General features: G+C 43.5%; 1 protein-coding gene across 1 annotated transcript; it reads left to right on the plus strand.

Annotated features, from left to right (window-relative positions):
• Positions 1 to 14,093: 14,093 nt before the first annotated feature.
• On the plus strand, positions 14,094 to 16,443 carry LOC135197777 (uncharacterized). Its single transcript, XM_064224881.1, has 2 exons — positions 14,094 to 14,601; positions 14,693 to 16,443. The coding sequence occupies exons 1-2, from the start codon at positions 14,094 to 14,096 to the stop codon at positions 16,441 to 16,443; spliced, it is 2,259 nt and encodes a 752-aa protein (XP_064080951.1).
• The last annotated feature ends 5,262 nt before the right edge of the window (positions 16,444 to 21,705 follow it).

Genomic DNA, 21,705 nt, shown 5'->3' on the forward strand with positions numbered 1-21,705 from the left:
ACTATGGTTACCATACAGTTTAATAGCGTAAATTAATTTATGCACCCTCCGCTCAGAAATTAGTTCTGTGTATGAGGTATCGTTAAAAAGCATAAAAAACCGTCGTAACCTTGGAATTTGCGTTGTAATCTAACCAGAAACTTAGTTTTGTTAATTATGTATACTGAAAACAAGCAATGATTTTTTCATTATTTGTGCTTTTGGACTGTTATAAACTGCGCATCCCAAGGCTAGTGTATTCATCGCTCGGAAACTAGTTCCACATATGAGGCGTCACTAAAAAAATTTTAAAAATACGACATAAAAAGTGTCGAAAATCATCATAACCTCAAAATTTTTGTTATAATCTAACCAAAAAAAAGGATTTTGACGTAGGAAAAATCTATTTCTGGGCGATTGGTTCGTGTCGCTGCGCGAAATATCCTTTAATCCATTATTTCTAAGGTAAATGATCTAACAAATACCAGAGAATAAACAAAATAAAGAAAAAGGTCAGTATAACTGACTCGCTCACCTCAAGAGGACGTCGGTATGAACACTAGGGCGAGTGAGACCACTACCACGAACCTCTTGCCAATAGAAATCTCCCACAACAAAACCCCCACAAGAGGAGAGCCGACCCACAGAACGGGGCAGCAACTACTACTACTCCAACCCACGCTAGGGACTGCCGCGCCTCTGGTGGCCATCCTTAAAGTTAGACGCGAACCCGTGAGACGTAATTTTTATCTCTCTGTGCTTTCGTGCCCTTTTTTTGTTTTTGGATTTTACTTACCATGGAGCGTCAGCCATCGCATCAGCTAAGTTAAGTATTCCTAAAGTTTCCTACTTAGTTTTTTTCCTACCCCTTGAGTCAGTATTGCCGTTTTTTAGGTATAAATGCTGATTCTCGGCCGGAAGCATGGCGGCATTGTTCTGCCTCGTGGCGGGTTCGTTCTTGGTCTCCCATACCTAGAACCTTCCCTTTGATTTTACGTCTCTATTCCTGTTTATCTATATTATGTTAGGGGATCCAGCCTGCATTGGTTTATGTCATGCATGCATGTCTTTCTTTACCTTGCTTAGGCATTATCTCTTCTATCCAGACCCTAGCCATAGCTCTTAGTATCGGCCCAGGCTAGCTTTGAGTGGTAGACTTTCTCTCGGGTTAGTCGTACACTCCTGGATTTTTTCTCCTACTACTTTATTTCCCCTACTTTGGTATTGATTTAAGTATTTTATGTGATTTTATTTGATTTTGGTTAGCCTAGGGTGTCTGGTACGTTATCGTAGCCTAGGTTTATATATATGGTCCCATTAGTTTTGTTGCTTCCTTTTATCAGTTTTGTTGCATCTACGGTTGCATCTCGCTGATCAGTTTGGTTGCATTACCCTAGGCTATAGATTTCGTTGTTTTATCGTGTTACCGTTTCGTGGTCACCCTGTGATCGCGATACAGCCAGACGCCCGTCCAGTCACCCTGCCCTCCTCCCGCTCTCCCATAGAGCTGGGGGGAGGGAGGTCCGTCCTTGCTTGCTCCACCCGGGCCTGTCTCCCTCTCTCCCTACGCAGAGGGAGTAGGGGAGGCTGGACAGACACGGGACTGGGTTTGACCGTGTCTCTCTGCTTCACGGTGCTTTGTTGTGACGAGGTAGGGGGATTGGCCTCCCCTCTCCTTTGTTGCTCCGTTGCCCCGCTGTTAGCTCGAGTTCTGTTTCGCCCTCTCGCCCCTTCCCGGATTGTCGGTGCTCTATTTCTGGGCTTGACCTGTGTCGGCCTGTGAAATGGTTCCTTTGATACTATTTCTGAGGAATAAATATGGCTATTCATCCTAGAGAAAAAAGAAACAATATAATGCCAAGATAAATGGCTCGCTCACTTCTTATAGAAGTGTCGGTATAGTAAGGAGCGAGTGGAATCACTACCAGAGGTCCCTTGCCATTTAGCTTCTTCCTTCGACAAAACCCCGAACTACGGAGGAGCCGTGCTACAGCTCCCGGTCTACCACTACCGTGAGCGCCTCCGACGCCTGAGACGTCATTCCTTTCGATAGCGCGCGTTACAACCAGACGTTAGAATTTTTCTGTGCTGTGTTTCGCTCGATTTTGGATTATCTTTTGGATTATCTTTTATTTTCATGATGTCTTCAGCTTCTGCTTCTAAGTTAAGTACTGTTTGGGGTTACTGATCTCATTTTATGATGATCTTCGTGTTTTATACATATTCGGAGCCTTATCGGCCGGTATGCCCCTCGACCGCTTGGCGGTACGGGTTCTCTCTTTCGGTCTTCCATACCGTTAGGGATTTCCCCTCTTTCTCAGTACTTTAGATATGGTTACTTATACATAGTCTCTATATCTTTTATGCAGTTAGTTTTTTAGTTAGGCCTCCCACGGACACGCTCCGACCGCACGTTTCGGACCTTAGTCTAGCTACGCCTTACATTGTTAGGATTTTATCAGTCACGATTTGAGAGTCATATCATCTTAATTATTCTGATGTTCTCTCTTTTTCTTCTCTAGTTCCTGATTACCATTAATAATATTATAGGTACTAGGTTGGCTAACATACACCATGCTTCGGTATGGCGATTAGCTTCACTGTTATCATTTATTTTACCGTTAAGTTAGGCTTCATACCCCAAATTGTCAATTGGTGATTAGCCTGCCCCCCGTTTCTTGAACTAGAGATTAGATTAGGCTAACATACCCCTTTCTTCGGATCGGCGATTAGCCTAATTTTCTGTTTGCTTAGCTTCGTATTCCCGTGTTAGCCTAGCTTTTAAGATATCGCTTTAATTTTATTGATTGATTATTATAAGTAATCCTATATATATCAGTGATATTGATGTTGTTCCGACGGTTCTTCCCCACCTTGTGTCTTTCACCTGGCTGGGAAGACCACCGGTGATTGCGGTTAAGCCACCCGGTTACGGGGTCCCCCTCCAGTCCCCCCTTTACCCCCCTCCCCCCCTCCATACATTGCCATCCACGTCGATGGGTGATGACTCGTTTTCACAGCTAGCGTCCGAGTCTGCATGAGAGGGGTGACTCACGGGACTGGTGGGGATCTCCCCTCCCCTACTGGTATTTCTCACTGTCATGTGCCTCGGGGGCTCGGGACCTCCTCCCCCTTCTTCTCCATCTAACTGGCCGCTCAGGGGGAGGGAGGGTCCCCTACCACGTTCTTCCCTACACTTTCCCCCCCAGTTTCAGTCCGGCAGGTGTCTATCCGCGCTACCGAACATAGAGAGGGGGGGGAGGGAACCACTGGGTTTCCTATCCACTTAGGATAGTTCACACGAGCACTTACTGATATAATGGGTTTTTATTTTGTTTTTATTTTGTTTTGTTTTAATTTAAATGTTTAGAATCTTTTGCGTTACTCCGGGGTTTTTTTTATTTCTGCCTCTCGTACTATCCCTTGCTTCGTTAGAAGTTTGACATTGCTCACTCAATATTAATTAACTCCGGGCCATACGGAGAACTCCGGGCCCTACGGAGTCTATTTTTAATCATATACAAGTGAGCTTAGGCGGAGGCAGAGACTTTCTTCCCCCCTCGTAACTTTTCTACGTAATATTCATACGTAGATCTCTATCCGTCGGTCCTACTCCGGCACCCACGGATATTTTGCATATATCACCGGAGGTTGTCATTGGTACTCATGTATCCTTTGACTTACAGCTGTTGTGCCAGGAGATTGGGTGCAATGCCATCCTCCAAGACCCGTGCGGCCATATAATATGCCGTTCTCATGCAGGATGTGCAGTGAAAGTGGAGGATTTTATCGTTTGGCATCATGAAGCTTGCCAAAACCTGCAACTTGCTAGTAGGAGATGCCTCACTAGTAGTAAGTTTCTTAGCACTTTCTTCATTCATTCATCAACCTGGAATACTTGTTATTATATTATACCTTTCACATATGAGACAAACAATTCATATAATCTCAACAACAACACATTCCTCCCCTATCCTCTCCCTAACTCTAGACCCTTTTTTACAGGGTTCTGATGAAGAAAAGAAGAAAGCTTTGTCGACTCTCAAAGTAGGGTAGGGGGTTTTGGCCGGAATTCGAAGGGCCACCCCTACATTCTTACCCAGGATATGGGACCTAGTATTCCCAGAAGCCAAGAAAGGATCAGTGGTGGACCGATAGCAGCCGCCCCTTTGCTGGCCGGACCTTCAACAAAGTCATGATCTCCCTTCAGGAGGGGGATTTTTCCAGAGGACGTTGCAGAAGAACGTTGCGGCAATGAACCTCGACGTCGAACCCATGGCTATTGACTCCATGGGTACAGGTAAGGGTGTAGTAGGGGCAGCTTCTGTGGGTTTCTCAGGGCCTTTCCTGAATTCCCTTTCTCCATCACCTTCTACTGATCCTTACTACTTCCACTTCTTTCCGGGGCTTCACTGAAGTGCAGCGGTCTGTCCGTCTAAGGCTACTTCAGTTGATCCCCAAGGCTAAGATGACCGAAGAGAAACTTAAAAAGTCTCTCACAAGAAATCGGTCATCCTGACAGACACTGTAAACTCCGGCTCACCACCCTGGATCAGTTAGGTCAAGGGAGGCCTCTTCTCTGCGTCGAGGTCCCCCAAACATAGATCACGTAAGGATCGAGCTCAAGTCCCTCTTTTTGATCCCGAATCCTTTTCGGCTAATATTCTGGAGCAGGTGGAGTGATCGTAGGGGCCTTGGTTGACAACAAGGTCGGCTCAGTGCTCTCCCAGCTCTCCAGTTCTGTACGTCTTCCCCGCCAATTCGATCCAATCGCTGGCGGACGGCTGGCTGCTCAGGAGAATGCCATCGCCAGGATTCAAACCTCGATTGCGGCAGGTTCCCCTCTATCTGTGCCACCTTCTCCTCTTCCAATGCCAGATTCCAGCCAACTGCCGGAATTCAAGGCGGCCAACCCTTGGAGGATCGCTTCGTATGCCCCGTTTGTCAACGGAATGTTGACAATCGAAGGCATAGGAACTCGAAGGCGTGAGGACTTCGAGTTCCACCCAGAGACCTTCAACACCATTCATTGGCTATGTCCGACTAACGGAAGCAGCGATGATGAGAGAGGACAAGGTTCCCAAGGAAACAGTGATCCTTCCGAGGGAACAAGCACAGCAGACTCTAATGAGAAGTCTGGAGGAATGGGGGTGTGAAAACACCCGCATCACAGCCTTTAGGAGTCCTTTCACCATTTTTATCCGGTGGAAAGGGACTCCGCTACCATACTGACCCTTAAGGTAGTGGAAGCAACCTTTCAGGCCGCCCTGAAAGACGAGCCCCTGCCTCAACTACGAGAGACGGAACCCACCTCTCTCTTAGTCCCAGGCTCCGAGACGTACTTCGAGGGGGCAGTTCCTACTTTCTCAGTAGGAAACTAAAGGCGGACTGTGCCACCTCTCTCTTTAGTGAGAGACTCCCCAGGTTGTCGGACTCTCATCCAGATGGAGTACGACGCCCGGACTAGGCTCGCGAGATCCCTTTCCTCCATGACTATGGCGGAGATGACGGCTCTTGTATACCAACAAGAGCCGTTATTTAAAGTTTTGGCTAAAGGTCTGCACACCATGCAGGAGAAATGCAGGAAGCACGTTCTGGCGGAAGCTACTATCCGCCATGAACCTAATAAACTGATTGCTTCCTCAATTTGGGGAACGGACCTCTTTCCAGCACCAGTAGTAGCAGAAGTCCTTCACGAGGCTTCTAAGGTTAAACAGTGCCTCAAAGTCAGGTGGGGACTGGTAGCAAAGCGGAGGCAGGAATCTTCTGGTCCTAACCCAAGGAACAAGAAGAAACCAAGGAAGTTCTCTCCCTTCCAGCCTTCTCAGCAAACGTTGGTTCAGGCAGTCCCAGCACCACAAGGGCAACCATCGTCGAAGGGTCAACAACAATACCTTGTTCTGACCCCTCAGTCCCAGCAATCTCAACCCTCTACTTCCTTTGCTGCTCGCCAGCTACAATTCCAACTATGAAACAGCCAGAACTTCAGGCTTTCAATAGGTTTGCGAGAGGCAGCAGAGCAAGAGGTGCCTCTCGATTCAGAGGATCCGGCAGGGCTGCTAACAGAGGAAGAGGTTTCCGAGGAGCAAGAGGTGGCCGCCCCTCGGCAAACCAGCAGTGAGAGTCCCAAGGTAGGAGGGAGGCTGTACCTCTTCCGCCAGTGGTGGGGGTTCAGCCCTTGGGCTCAAAGTAGTAAAAAAAAAGGAGGACTAGGTTGGAGTTGGCTAGAGGGCCCTCCTCCAACCAACAGATTCTATCAAGCACCAACAACGGAATTGGTAGAGTATACCGAAGACCTCCTTCTCAAAGGAGTAGTCTCAAGAGTCAAACAATGTAAAATTTCAAGGACGCTTGTTGCAGCATGCCAAAGAAAGACTCGGTAAACCGAAGAATCATCTTAGACTTGTCCCATCTGAACTTATTCATTCATTGCGACAAGTTCAGGATGCTGACCTGTTTCGCAGGTACGGACCTTACTTCCCCGTGGGGCCGTCACAACCTCTATAGATCTTACAGATGCCTACTATCATGTTCCCATAGCCAGACACTTCCGTCCATCCTAGGCTTCAAACTAGGCAACAGATCCTACTCCTTCAAGGTAATGCCATTCGGGCTCACATAGCCCCCAGGATTCTTCACCAAATTGGCGGAAGCAGTAGTGCAAGAGCTAAGGAAACAGGGAATAATGTTAGTGGCTTATCTGGACGATTGGCTTATTTGGGCAAAAGAACCCCAAAGAATGCAAAGAAGCAACGGTCAGAGTGATCAAATTCCTAGAACATTTAGGTTTTCAAATAAACAAAACCAAGTCCAGACTAACACCGGAATCTCGATTCCAGTGGTTAGGCCTTCAGTGGGGACTTACAATCGCACACTCTATCAATTCCGCTGTTGAAAAGGAAAGAAATTGCAAGAGCTACAAAACAATTTCTCAAACGACAACAAACATCCAGGAGGTGCCAGGAGAGGATCCTGGGCCTCACTCCAGTTTGCATCAGTCACAGACGTTTCTGCTCAGAGCCAAACTCAAAGATATAAACAGAGTATGGCGCTCAAGAGCGAATTGCAGATCACGGGACAAACTAGCCTCTATCCCAGCGATCTTACGGAAACGTCTCCGTCCCTGGACGGAGACAAAGAATCTTTCAAAAGCAATTCCTCTACAGTTTTCCCCACCCCCTCCATCATAGTTGATCCACACAGACGCCTCACTAACAGGGTGGGGAGGATACTCCCAGTACGAAAAAGTTCCAAAGGAACTTGGTCGTTAACATTCCGCCAGCTTTACATATCAATGTACGGAGGCCATGGCAGTATTCCTCACACTGAAACGGCTCCGTCCGCCCAAGAAACTCACATTTCAAATTAGTTCTGGACAGTGCAGTAGTAGTACACTGCATCAACAGGGGCGGATCCAAGTCAAGCCACTGAACCATGTCATGATAGCCATCTTTTCTCTGGCAAACAAAAACAAATGGCACCTGTCAGCCACTCACCTGGCAGGAGCAAGAACGTAGTAGCAGACGCTCTATCGCGCTCCGCTCCGTTGGAATCGGAGTGGACACTGGACAGGAGTTCATTCAATTGGATCAGTCTACAAGTCCCCGGACTCCAAGTAGACCTCTTCGCCACGGAGTCAAACCACAAACTCCCTTGTTACGTGGCACCAACCTGATCCTCTAGCATACGCTACGGATGCAATGATCCTCGATTGGAACGAATGGAAGAATATTTACCTCTTCCCTCCGGTGAACCTTCTCATGAAAGTTTTAGACAAACTCAGAACATTCAAAGGCCAAGTAGCTCTAGTAGCTCCCAACTGGCCAAGAGCAATTGGTTCCCTCTACTCCTAGAGTTGAGACTCCGACCACTACGGATTCCCACCCCAAACTAACCCAGTTAGTGCAAACTCAGACTGTGTCCGCTTCCTCAAGAATTCAGAAAACCCTAACTTTATGGATTTTCTGAAATTCGCAGCCATGAGGAATGCAGAAATGATCCCCAGAATATCTCATTCTTGGAATCAGATAAAAGAGAATCTACTCTCCGGCAATATGATTCATCTGTCAAGAAACTAGCAAGAGTTCCTAAGTTGTCAAATTCTCAAGTCATGAAAACGAACCTAGCCATAACTTTCTTCAGATCATTGTTTGAGAAAGGCTTAGCAGCAAGCACTATCACTACGACCAAATCAGCTCTTAAAATGATCTTCCAATTTGGTTTTAGCATAGACTTACGGATTCGTACTTTACGTCCATACCAAAAGCTTGTGCTAGATTAAGACCATCAACGAGACCTAAATCAGTTCTCTTGGTTTCCTAAATGATGTACTCAAACTGCCTCGGACATTAACAATGACTCTTGCAATTATATATCCCTCCTGAGGAAAAACCCTATTCTTATTAAGTTTAGCCTCCGGAGCTAGAATATCAGAACTGTCAGCTTTATCAAGGGAACCAGGCCACATTGAGTTCCTCCCCTCAGGGGAAGTCTCTTATCCCCAGATCGCCATTTTCTAGCAAAAATGAAGACCCACAGGACAGATGGTCCTCGTGGAAAATCCTACCACTACCTCAAGACATTTCCCTTTGTCCTGTCAACTCATTAAGAGCCTACCTAAGCAGAAACAACTCTGAAATCTTCAGGCCCATTGTTCATTAGGAAGGAAGGTGGTACATTATCCCTAAAAGAGATCAGGCAACAAATTTTATACTTCATTAAACAGGCCAATCCAGAGTCCTTTCCTCGGGCCCACGATGTTAGGGCGGTGGCCACATCTATTAACCCTTAAACGCCGAAGCGGTAAAAAAAAAAATGTCTCCCGTGTGCCGGAGACGTTTCAGAGTGAGCGCGGGAGCGGAAAAAATATTTTTTTCAAAAAATCATAGCGCGCTTAGTTTTGAAGATTAAGAGTTCATTTTTGGCTCCTTTTTTTTGTCATTGCCTGAAGTTTAGTATGCAAACCATCAGAAATGAAAAAAACTATCATCATATATAAATAATGCGATATATGATAGCGCAAAAACGAAATTTCATATATAATTGTATTCAAATCGCGCTGTGCGCAAAATGGTTGAAGGTAACAAGTTACTTTTTTTTCGTTGTAATGTACACTAAATTGCAATCATTTTGGTATATAAACCAAATTGTAAAACGATAAAAGCAACACAGAGAAAAATATTATCACAAAATAATGCATGAATTCGTAACGCGCAGACGTAAACACATATTTTTTTTCAAAAATTCACCATAATCTAATTATTGTCCTAGAGACTTCCAATTTCTTTCAAAATGAAGACAAATGATTGAATATTACTATACTGTAAGAATATTAGCTTACAAATGCAGTTTTCGACCATATCTGACGAGTTAAAGTTGACCAAATGTTGAATTTTTTTATATATATTTTTTTATATGGAATTATTTCGGAAATAAGAAAAGCTACAACTTTCAAATATTTTTCGTTTTATTCTACATGAAATTGCGCACATTTTCATATATAAAACTCTATGAAATGCCTAATATGAAACGGAGCAAATATTCCGAGAATGGGACTTACGCATTTCGGAGATTTGTGGCGGAGAATCCGCGCGCGGAGGGAAGGAAAGTTTTTTTAAAAATTCACCATAAATTTAAATATTGTGCTAGAGACTTCGAATTTGTTTCACGATGAAGATAAATGACTGAATATTACTAGACTGTAAGAGTTTTATCTTACAATTGCGTTTTTCGACCATTTCGGTAGAGTCAGATTTGACCGAACGAGGTTTTTTTTCTATTTATCGTGATTTATATGCAAATATTTCGAAAATGAGAAAAGCTACAACCTTCAACTATTTATTGTTGTATTATCATGAAATTGCGCACATTTTCATATATAAAACGTTATGTAACGGCTAATTTAAAATGGTGCAAACATTACCACATCGCACGTATGATTTTCGGAAGAGTTACCGCGGGACGTAAAGAAAATGTTATTTTTTTTTCATAAATTCACCATAAATCGAAATATTTGCTAGAGACTTCCAATTTGTTGCAAAATGAAGGTACATGCTTGAATATTACTAGAATATAAGCGTTTTTAAGCTTAACAATTCTGCGTTTTTCGACCATTTCGGTTAGAGTCAAAATTGACCGAAAGTTGAAAATTTGTCACTTTACATTATTATATGAAAATATTTCAAAATTGATAAAAGCTACAACCATGGGTTGTTTTTAGTTGTATTGTGCATGAAATTGCGCACATTTTCATATATAAACTTTATGTAACGGCTAATTTAAAATGGTGCAAACATTACCACAATCGCAGGTATGATTATTTTCGGAAGAGTTTACCGCGCGGACGTAAGGAAAAAGTTTTTTCATAAATTCACCATAAATCGAAATATTGTGCTACAGACTTCCAATTAGTTTCAAAATTAACGTAAATGATTGAATATTACTAAAATATAAGAGTTTTAGCTTACAATTGCGTTTTTCGACCATTTCGGTAGATAGTCAAAGTTGACCGAAGGTTGGTTGAAATTTTGGCACTTATCGTTATTTATATGAAAATATCTCAAAACTGATAAAAGCTAAACAATCATGAGTATTTTTTTGTTGTATTCTACATAAAAATGCGCACATTTTCATATATAATAGTCCATGTAACGGCTAATTTAAAATGGTAAAAAAATTATGTCAAAGTGACGAAATAATTTCCGAGATGTGTCACAGATACTTTTTAGTGCGGCAAGAAAGAAATTCGCGCTTGCGCGCCTGCGTAACGATTGTAAACAAAACAACACCTTGATCCGTGAACTCCAGCATCCCCCAAGGCGCGTGATTCAAGAGTTTTGGCTGGTAGGCCTAAAAGTATTTTCCGCGAATTTTTAAAAAAAACTTTTGTATGTCGACGTAAAAATACGTCCAGTCGGCACCCGAGAGACAAAAAATGTCGACGTAAAATACGTCCAGTCGGCGTTTAAGGGTTAATTATTTCCAACACATGAATTTTGACGATCTTAAGAAGTATACAGGCTGGAAATCTCCGACAGTTTTCAAACGGCACTACCTAAAACCCTTAGAAGCCCTCAAATTTCCAGCAGTGGCAGCTGGAAACACAGTTTCTCCTGATTCTTAATTTTTACTATAACTTCTTGTAGCCTTCCCTTCTACCTGCCCCATTGCACCCTTACTTAGTTTTAGTCGCCTCCATGTATTGGGTTACCTTGAGTTTGCTTTTGTTCATCATTCTAATTGGATTCAGTTCCATTCTTTTGTATATATCAACTTATCCTGTCTTTGCCTAACCTGTATTGTTATTGTTTGTTGTTAGGCTAACTAATTTTAAGTTATAAGCCGTGGTTTTGTTTTATGGGCGTTATACTTCCCTTAGGGTAAGACCTGTAATTTTAGTTGATATTATACTATTAACCTTACAAGTGTTTAACTTTACCTTCTTAATTTATCTGTACTGTTCCTCAAGCTTGGTGTTTAGCATTCTCTGGTACTATTTCACAGGCCGACACAGGTCAAGCCCAGAAAAGGGATTTTGACGAAGGAAAAATCTATTTCTGGGCAACGACCTGTGTCGCCCTGTGAAACCCCACCCTGTAGTTAGATTATCCTCACCCAGCTTACCCCAAGCTTGGAGGCTATCTTCAGGAATGACGTCTCAGGCGTCGGAGGCGCTCACGGTAGTGGTAGACCGGGAGCTGTAGCACGGCTCCTCCGTAGTTCGGGGTTTTGTCGAAGGAAGAAGCTAAATGGCAAGGGACCTCTGGTAGTGATTCCATTCGCTCCTTACTATACCGACACTTCTATAAGAAGTGAGCGAGCCATTTATCTTGGCATTATATTGTTTCTTTTTTCTCTAGGATGAATAGCAATATTTATTCCTCAGAAATAGTATCAAAGGAACCATTTCACAGGGCGACACAGGTCGTTGCCCAGAAATAGATTTTTCCTTCGTCAAAATCCCTTTTTTCTTACCGGAGCTCCGTCGATCACGAGGGAGGGAGCTGGTTCCCCGCTTGCGGGCGGACCTCAGGCGTGCAGTTGGTCTCATTTACCTAACCATCCCGTCTCGTCGGCACAACGGGGAGACGGATACCACCGCGATTCGGAATCATTTCTGGAATTTAGTGCTATTTTATGCTTAAGTCTATCTTAAGTCTATTTTAAGCTTAAGGCTATCATAAGTTTAATTTAAGCTAGCTTAAGCTGGGTCCCTCCCTTACCCCTGTTTTATACACCGGATCACACCGGAGTTATAGCCTATTCAGGCGGTAGGGGAGGGGTTATGCCCAAAAATTTTTCACTCTCCGGCATGCATCGGAGTTCTAATTTAGCCTGTAAGTGATGTCTTTTATGGTACTCATGTATCCTTCCACTTACAGACCACCAACTGCGAGCATCCAGGATGCAACGCCATGCTCCAGGACCCCTGCGGGCATGAAGTCTGTAGGTCCCACGCTCCGTGCGCGACTCCGCATGGGAATCTACAGGTCTGGTACCACGAGACCTGTACGATCTGTTATGATCTCGTGGGTCAGTTCTTGCACGGGGTAAGTATTTCCAGCTGTATACATAGACTGTAAATACTGTACTATATCTTAAGTTTAATTTAAGTGATTTCTTTTAAGCTTAAGTTCCTTATATTTTGTGAATTACTTCCCCAAATATTATAGGTTTAAGCCCGGTTTTAGTTTAAGGTTGAACTTCAATTTTAAACTTAAAACTAATAGACGCCCTCTCTTGCAGGCTGCTGTTGTTAGAGAGACCGCCCTTGCAACCCTGAGGATGGCTGTCCTGCTGTTCCCCGGCGGCAAGTCGACGGGGTACGTCGACCCGGCAGAAGCAGCCCCGACTATGGCGGCGATCCAGCAACAGATCGCTGCGTCGATGAAAGAACCAGGCCAGGATATCTCGTCGGAAGTCGCGACACTGGACTTGAACGTGGAACCAATGGTAGGTGTTGACGACCTGTTGGTCGAGGTAGGTACGTTGGACGCCCAAGGGCTTCCCTTGGGCACCACTGGATCTTCTTCTCCTGCTACTTCTCCGGCTTCCTTCCAAGGCTTTACAGGAGCTGAGCTCCAATATTCTTCACCTAGTGCTTCGGTTAAACCCAAAGTCAAGGGCCAAAGGGTACAGAAAACCCTTAAGAAGACGTCGTCGTCGTCCAAAAAGACTTCGTCGGTGTCATCATCTCGTAAGTCTCCGGCTGCAAATCCCGGAGCAGAGAAATCTAGAGCTTCGGCTTCAAGCTCTAAGTCTTCAAAGAGCAGGTCTTCCAAGGAGAGGCCCCGTACTCCGGCGGAGCCAGCGGTCTCTCCTCTTCCTTTGGTGCCTATGCCGAGTTATCCCTCCACCTCCGCATCAGCTCCGGCTTTGGATCCCAACGCTGGGTTGATGCAACAAATGGGAGACTTGGTTGGCTCGTTGAGGAATAGCATGGAGCAGATGTTCTCCCGGTTATCCGAAAGGATTACAACCCAGGACAACATAATTGCCGGACTCAATCAGGCCCCTCTGGCTACTCCTCCGGCATTCGGTGCTGGATTGCTACAGCTTCCTCCTCACGATTCTCTGCCTCCGTTCTCAATGAACAACCCCTGGAGAGTGGCTTCATACGCCCCTTTCCAGGACGGTCTTATCTCCATCCCGGAATGCGGCACTCGAAGGATTGAGGACTTCGAGTTCTATCAGGAGGGCCTCCAACCGCCGTTCATTGGCTACGCCAGGCTTACGGATGCAGCCAAAAAAACTTATTTTTATTAATATACTGTGCTAAAATATAAAGGATTCTTATCATAGTATGCGTTTTTTAAAAGCGTCGCTAACTCGGAGCGTCGGAAGCGTCAGCGTCGTAACCTCGGAACAAGCGTCGTAACCCAGGGCGGATTTTTCAATGAATATTTAAGAAAAAGCGTTGTAACCTCGGAACGTCGTAAGCTGGACCCGTCGTAGCCCGGGGACCGCCTGTAGTTTGTATTACATTTATTATGGGGTCATTGCTAATTATATTCATGGTTGTTTCAGGTAATAATCTACTGGAGTTTAAGTTGAATAAAGCTTGGATAGCAGCAGACAAGCCTTTTAATGTCACAACAATTTATTCAACTTAAACTATGGAGAAACTATTGAAGCCTACCCGTCTGGATCTGGACCCCAGCCCCCCTTCTGCAGCAAAGGAATGGCGGCATTGGCACAAGACGTTTTCCAACTTTATTCAAGAATGTGGTGAAATGGCTCCAAATAAACTAAGGACACTCGTGAACTATGTCAGTCCTAATGTGTATAAATACATTGAAGAGTGTGTGAATTATGATACTGCCATTTCCACTTTGGAAAAGTTATATATTAAGGCACCTAATGAAATATACACCAGGCATTTACTTGCTACTCGCCAACAAAAGGCAGGAGAAACTTTGGATGAGTTTTTGAGAGAATTGCGTAAATTAGGCAAGGACTGTAATTTAAATGCAGTTAGTGCAGAACAGTACAGAGAAGAGCTGATCAGGGATGCTTTTATAAATGGCCTGGCCTCACCTATGATTCGGCAGCATCTTCTAGAAAATAAAACTCTAGACTTACAGGCGGCTTACAACGAGGCTTACTCTTTAGACCTTGCGCAACGTAATGCTAGTTTTTACAGTCACATGCTTCCTCGTGTTGGGCATACTGCTGCTGTGGTTACCCCTGATCACTGATCATCCTCTTATTGCAGATGATCATGTGAAGAGTGGACCAATGTCTGAGAGCTGTGAGGTAACTGCTGGAAATCAAGTACTAGCAGCTACTCTGTCCATGAAGAGAAAGTGCTTTTTTTGTGGAGGTCCCTATCATATTCGTGCACACTGTCCAGCTCGGGATTCCAGTTGCAATAAATGTGGCAGGAAGGGGCATTTTGCAAAAGCATGCCTGTCCAAACAATCTGCATATGGAGGTAAATCTACAGCAGCTACAGTATTTGACCCCTCACAGTCATCTCTTCTTGCAGCTAACGCTGGGACCACTTTTCCTCAGAGCCTATATCGGGCAGCTACCACAACAACAATCAATGGACGGAAGTTGACAGCCCTTGTCGACTCGTGCAGTGATGACAGTTATATAGATGCAGATGTAGCATGGGAACTGAAGCTGCTAATACATCCCACTGATAAAGACGTCGCTTTAACACAGAAATATTTGCATACAAACTCTCCAGGTTATGTCAATGTGGACTTGATTCTTCATCTTAATGGAGAAACTTATCCATTCACGCGTCTAGCAGTAAAGAAGGATTTATGTTCGGGAGTATTACTTGGTCAGGACTTCCAAGAACAGCAACAGAAAGTGACTATTGAATACGGTGGACCGAAACCTGCGCTCAACTTATCTGGTGCTAACTCCTACTGTTCGTTGGCAGCCGCTACTGTGGATGAGCCCTCCATCTTCCAGCATTTGTTACCTATTTGTAAGCCTATTGTCACCAAATCAAGACATTACTGTAAAGATGACAAAGAATTCATCAAAGTGGAGACTAGTCGTCTCTTGGCTGAAGGGGTTATTGAGGATAGCATATCACCGTGGAGAGCTCAAGTTGTGGTGGTTAAGGATCCCTTAAATCGACATAAGAAAAGGATGTGTGTCGATTATTCGCAAACTATCAACCTGTATACAGAACTGGATGCTTATCCATTACCTCGGATTGACACCATGGTTAATGAACTCTCAACATATAGAGTATTTTTGACTTTTGACTTGAAAAGTGCTTACCACCAAATCCCACTAAAGGAACCAGACAAGAAGTATACAGCTTTTAAAGCCAATGGACGCCTGTGCCAGTTCTGTAGAGTACCTTTTGGAGTTACCAATGGAGTAGCAGTCTTTCAACGAACTATGGATAAGTTGGTGAAAGAAGAAAACTTACAAGGTGCTCTCCCATATTTGGACAATATCACTATTGCTGGACACACTCAAGTACAACATAATCAGAATGTGCAGCGCTTTCTTGAGGTCATCAACAAGAGAAACCTAACTCTCAATGCTACTAAAACTATTAAATCTGTGCTTACCACTAACATTCTTGGCTACTGTGTGGGGAATGGTGTTATAAAGCCTGACATGGACAGACTCCGGCCTCTACAAGAGCTACCACCTCCCACTGGTCAAGGATCTTTAAAGAGGGCAATGGGTATATTTGCTTATTATGCTAAATGGATACAGAATTTTTCTGCTAAGATTCAACCACTGGCAAGAGTAAAGAAATTTCCTTTAAATGAAGAAGCTTTGCAGGCTTTTGAACTACTCAAACAGGAACTTGAAGGAGCAACACTACACTCTGTGGATGAAAATTTGCCTTCTGAGGTCGAATGTGATGCCTCTGAAGTAGCAGTCTCGGCAGTACTCAACCAGAGTGGCAGGCCTGTGGCCTTCATGTCTAGGACTTTACATCATAGAAAAGGAGGCCATGGCTATCGTGGAAGCTGTACGTAAGTGGAGTCGTTTCCTTGCTAGACAGCACTTTGATCTCATTACAGACCAACGTTCAGTGGCCTTCATATTCGATAACAGGAAACGCACTAAAGTTAAGAATAATAAGATCCAGGGATGGCAGATGGAACTCGCAGCCTTCAGTTATACAGTACATTATCGCCCCGGTAAAGAGAATGTGGTTCCTGATGCCTTCACCCGAGCTTTTTGCGTTTCTGTGGTTTCCACGTCATCTACCCTCACTGAGCTACATGGGAATCTGTGCCATCCAGGAGTGACTAGCTTATTGTGCTTTGTGAGATCGAAAAATCTTCTTTTCCACTGAGGACGTTAAGAAGGTCTGCGCTTCCTGCAGGATATGTGCCAAGTTGAAACCAAGGTTCTACAAACTCCAAGAAGGAACACTCATCAAGGCAACACAACTCATGGAGAGATTAAGCATTGACTTTAAGGGACCAGTTCCGACGGCCTCACGCAACCCTATCTACTTATTGTGGTTGATGAATATTCTCGTTTTCCTTTCGCTTTTCCGTGTCCCAACATGAACACAACTACAGTGATTAAGTGCTTAGAACAAATGTTCAGCCTGTGTGGGATGCCTCAGTATATACGTACATTCAGATCAAGGAACCTCATTCATGTCCAGGGAGCTCAAAACCTATCTTGCACAGAAGGGAGTTGCAACAAGTCGAACTACCCCTTTTCACCCAATCAGTAATGGAATGGAATGGAATATGAAATTTAGGCTTGAAGCCAAGCACTGGAATCCATAGGGATTATTCAGCGCTATAATGAAACTGGTTTGACATGAATATTCATGTTGATGATTTTATAAACTAAATAAATACAGGTGATTTTAAAATTATGATAAAAACGGATATCCGTCATAAAAATTATAACTTCGCATTTCGTGAGTGCAAACAAGAGTAAAAAACTTATACATACATATACCATACACATACTCATATTCATATAAGTATGCTTATATAAACAACTTTAGTGTATACACTACACTTTGCAACGTACCCGGGCGGTCAATATTAAATTTCATTACAAAGGTTAATGTCTCTAAGGAACCCAACAATTCTATTAACAGCAACATCCGGACCAAGCAGTTCTACTATATCCCTGCCCACTAACCCATGTCTCTGTCGTGCCGCAGAATACCTATGGCAATGGCATATAATGTGTTCCACAGTTAGAGGAGAGTCACACTGCATACAGACTGGTGCAGGTACACCCTCCAACAGGAATCGGTGGGTCAATCGAGTATGGCCAATTCTTAGATGACATAATAGTTTCTACCCTACGATTTTGTTGGAAACCAGAGGGCCAATGTTCAATACTTTGTCTGTACTTTTTTTATTGTTGGTCAGATGGAGAGACGACCAACATGCTTGCCATTTATTTTTAACATATGAACTAATGGTCTATTTCGTGTCAGTGGAAGGAATATGGTGGAAGAGAATGTCTTCTTTATTAATGACATCTCTTGCTTCATGGTCAGCAAGTTCGTTACCAGCAATACCCACATGGGAAGGAACCCAGCAAAAATGGACAGATTTGAATTTGGAAGCGTTAAATAATTGGATGTTTGGGGTTATACTGTTGAATGGCCATGAGTGCACTATAAGAATCTGAGTAAATGGTGAAATTATTACCCTGTAGAGTAGAAGCAATCTCAAGAGATTTGGCTAATGCAGTTAATTCAGCTGTAAAAATGGATGCATTATTTGAAAGTCTGCCCACATAAGAGTTATTACTATGAACACCACCACAACCAACACCACTTGATGTCTTCAATCCATCAGTAAAAAGTTTAACAGAACCCGAATGCTTTCGGTCATGATCAAGAAAACAAGCCTTCACTTCTTGGACATTAATAGATTTTTTAACCACAGTTTTTTTACAGACCGATGGTTCTGGGGTCAACCAAGGAGGCAGCTTAGAGCAATGTATTGCCTTAATTTTTTGGTCTTTAATAGGCACACTGTCAACTGCAGCATTAATTCTCACATGAAAAGGCTTGGATGCTCTAGCATTTGCAAACTGCTGTGAATTGTTTTGGTTAAGGATAGATGCTGCCGGGTTTTCTGGGGAACCTCTTAGTTTGAACATATACAGCAGTCCCAGTTCCTCTCGACGTAAGTCTAGAGGGAGCTCTTCTGTGTCGGTATATAAGCTTTCAACTGGAGATGTTTTAAATGCTCCAGAGTATATTCTCAGACCAGCATGATGAACTACATCTAACTCCTTAAGCTTGCTTGCACTTGCTGAAGAGTAGACTTGGCAACCATACTCAAGCTTTGATTTACATAAGAGTCATATAACCGTAAAAAGTGACCTCTATCAGCAACCCCAATTAAAACCTGAAACTACTTTTAAAATGTTAAGGGACTTCTTCACCTTAATTTTCAAAGAGTCAATATGACTACGCCATGTTAGTTTCTAATATCTGGGATGGTTTCCTTTCAGGTACACCTAGTAAAACGAACTGGCACAGTTTTATTAGGGGAGAATCAAAAGCCATTGTCATCAGCCCAATTGCTGATTGCATTAACTGACTTTTGCAGAAAATTACAAGCTGCAATAGCATATCATAACTAGTGACATAAATAGCAAGGTCATCCACAAACAAAGATGTCTTTACTGGAGGAGAGACACATTCAACAATGCTATTTATAACCACAGCAAATAAAGTGACACTCAACACACTGCCTTGTGGGACACCCTCCTCTAGCTCAAAAGCATTAGACAAGGTGTTTCCAATTCTTACTTTAATGAGTCTATCACTTAGAAATGACCTGATGAAATTCAACACATTACCTCGTATTCCCATGTCATGAAGCTGCTTAATTATACCAAAACGCCAAGAAGTGTCATAAGCTTTTTCAAGGTCGAAGAAGACTCCTATAGTCTGACAGCGTTTTGAGAAACCTTGATGAATTTGGGTTGATAATCTTATTAGGGGGTCCACAGTGGAATGATTTCTCCTGAATCCAAATTGGACAGATGATAACAAACCATTTTTTTCTAGATGCCACATCAATCTAGAATTCACCATTTTCTCAAACAATTTGCATACACAACTTGTAAGTAATATTGCCAATCGGTAATGGGCAAGTGGAGCGGCTCAACAGTACTGTATGGAAGTCAATCCACCTGGCACTCAGGCCCAAAATCTTCCCAATCAGCACTGGGAATTAGTACTCACTGATGTGATACATTCACTTAGGTCCCTTCTGTCGACAGCAACTAATGTCACACCCCACAAATGGTTTTTTGGATTTCCACGCAGCTCATCCTCTGGTATGACTGAGGTGGTTTGTCAGAACAAGCAAAAAATAACCCCTGGTGGATGAAGTTGAACTATTAGATTCTAACCCAACATATGCTAACATTAGATACCCCAGCAGACGAGAGTCAACAGTTTCCATACGTGACTTGGCCCCATGCCCTATTCTGTTGCTGAAAGTCAAGAACTACCGTCTGTTCCATTGTCACTAGAGGCCGTACACTCTCACTCTCCAGTGTCACCCACAACAACCCATCAAGAGTTTCCGAAGGGCATGGAACTTCACCCAGAAGCTGAGATTGGAACAGAGGCTGCATTGCCTCCAGTACGGAGATCAACCCAGGTGTCAAATTAAGGGCTCCGGACCGATACAGATGGGATTGATTACTTATGAAGTGATGTAACCAACTTTATATCTAGGGGGGAAGAATGTTATAAAATTTTGTTCTTTTGCTCTTTCATACCTCATGCTGAACTGTTTGTCTGGTGATCTTTTCATACTTTGTTTACTTGTGATGGAGGGACCGTCAGAGCAATATACTAAGTAATTCCCTTTCCCTTTTCTTTTGTATTTCAGTTTGTTTATTTCTTTTGTATCTATTTGATTTAATTAGATTTACTTTGGGGATCTTATAGTTTGTATTACATTTATTATGGGGTCATTGCTAATTATATTCATGGTTGTTTCAGGTAATAATCTACTGAAGTTTAAGTTGAATAACGCTTGGATAGCAGCAGACAAGCCTTTTAATGTCACAACAGTTACCTTTCTAAAAACTTTTCTAATTTACGTTAATATAATTTTGATAAAACTAAGCAATCATTTTTTGGGTTTTTGTCCACCTCCTGGGCCACTGTGCCAGACTGGAGAGGGAGACAACTTACGAGCCCTCCTTTTCAATGGACGGGACGACTCGTCATGGTAACGCCACTGGCGGCTGGGAGAGGACTCCCTGGAGTTGGAAGCACTAGACGAAAGCGGGACTCCTTTAGAGATGCCTTTCCTATGGTGCTCTGTTGCGATCAGGGATTTGTCAACAGAATCGCCTGAGGGGGCGGCTGCTCGTGGGCAGACCCCACTGACCTCCCTTGGGCTACCAGTATGGCTCCTCCCAGGTTTTGGCGAGTTTGAAAGCGACCTTTGCCTAGAGAATCAGTGGGCCGAACAGCCACCTCCTCCAAAACACTAGTACTTGCACTCACTTCACCACTTACCTTGTCCATTAGGGTTTTCAAGGATGACCCTAATTTTTTCATTGCTTGAAGCATGATCAAAAACTTTTTATCTATACTTGTCATTAATGTGATGTAGGATTTTTGGAAACAATGCTTCAGTTACATGCGAGTGGGATTGTCTACACCTGGGTAGTAGTCAGTTGTTGTGGAGGTGGGTGTTGTGCCCTGGGCTCTGTGGTTGGCGAGAGTTTGTGGCGAGGGATCATTCCCTCTTTCCCTTTATTTTCCTCCTTGGTTGGTGAGTAGGATCTTGAAGGTCATCCATTACGCAGTCTGAGGGAGCTTGCAAAGTGAGTTGAGCAGTCTGAGGGAGCTTGCAAGGTGAGTTTAACTAAAAGCTATCTATGCCTATTCCAAGAAAGTATGGCATCTAAAATGACAATGGACATGATTAAGCTGTTCACCGGCGAAGGAGACGTATCATGGTTGAAGATGGTAACCTTAGTGGCTAAGCTACAGAATATATCAGACTTAGCCAGTTTTATTCCATTGTATCTGGAGGGTGATGCTCTAGCACTTTATTTGGAGATGAGTGATGAAGACCAAGAAAATGCAGTGAAAATTCAGGAAAAGTTAAGTATATCTTAGTTTTACCACACCACTGAGCTGATTAACAGGAAAAACTGAAAGTAGTGCTTACTGATGATGCGTTTTCTGCTTTTGGAAACTGGTTCAGATGAAGTGGACAGGAGAGCCAGTTGAAGTGTATGCCAATGAGATTAGGAGGTTAGCCA

The sequence above is a fragment of the Macrobrachium nipponense genome, chromosome 23 (assembly GCF_015104395.2).
Source record: "Macrobrachium nipponense isolate FS-2020 chromosome 23, ASM1510439v2, whole genome shotgun sequence".
Lineage (NCBI taxonomy): Eukaryota > Metazoa > Arthropoda > Malacostraca > Decapoda > Palaemonidae > Macrobrachium > Macrobrachium nipponense.

What these genes read in the sequence shown, in the direction of transcription:
- LOC135197777 (XM_064224881.1), top strand. Translation starts at nt 14,094, where the DNA reads ATGGAGAAACTATTGAAGCCTACCCGTCTGGATCTGGACCCCAGCCCC. An exon ending in CTCTTTAGACCTTGCGCAAC is followed by an intron (nt 14,602 to 14,692) that starts GTAATGCTAGTT and finishes CTCTTATTGCAG; the next exon opens with ATGATCATGTGAAGAGTGGA.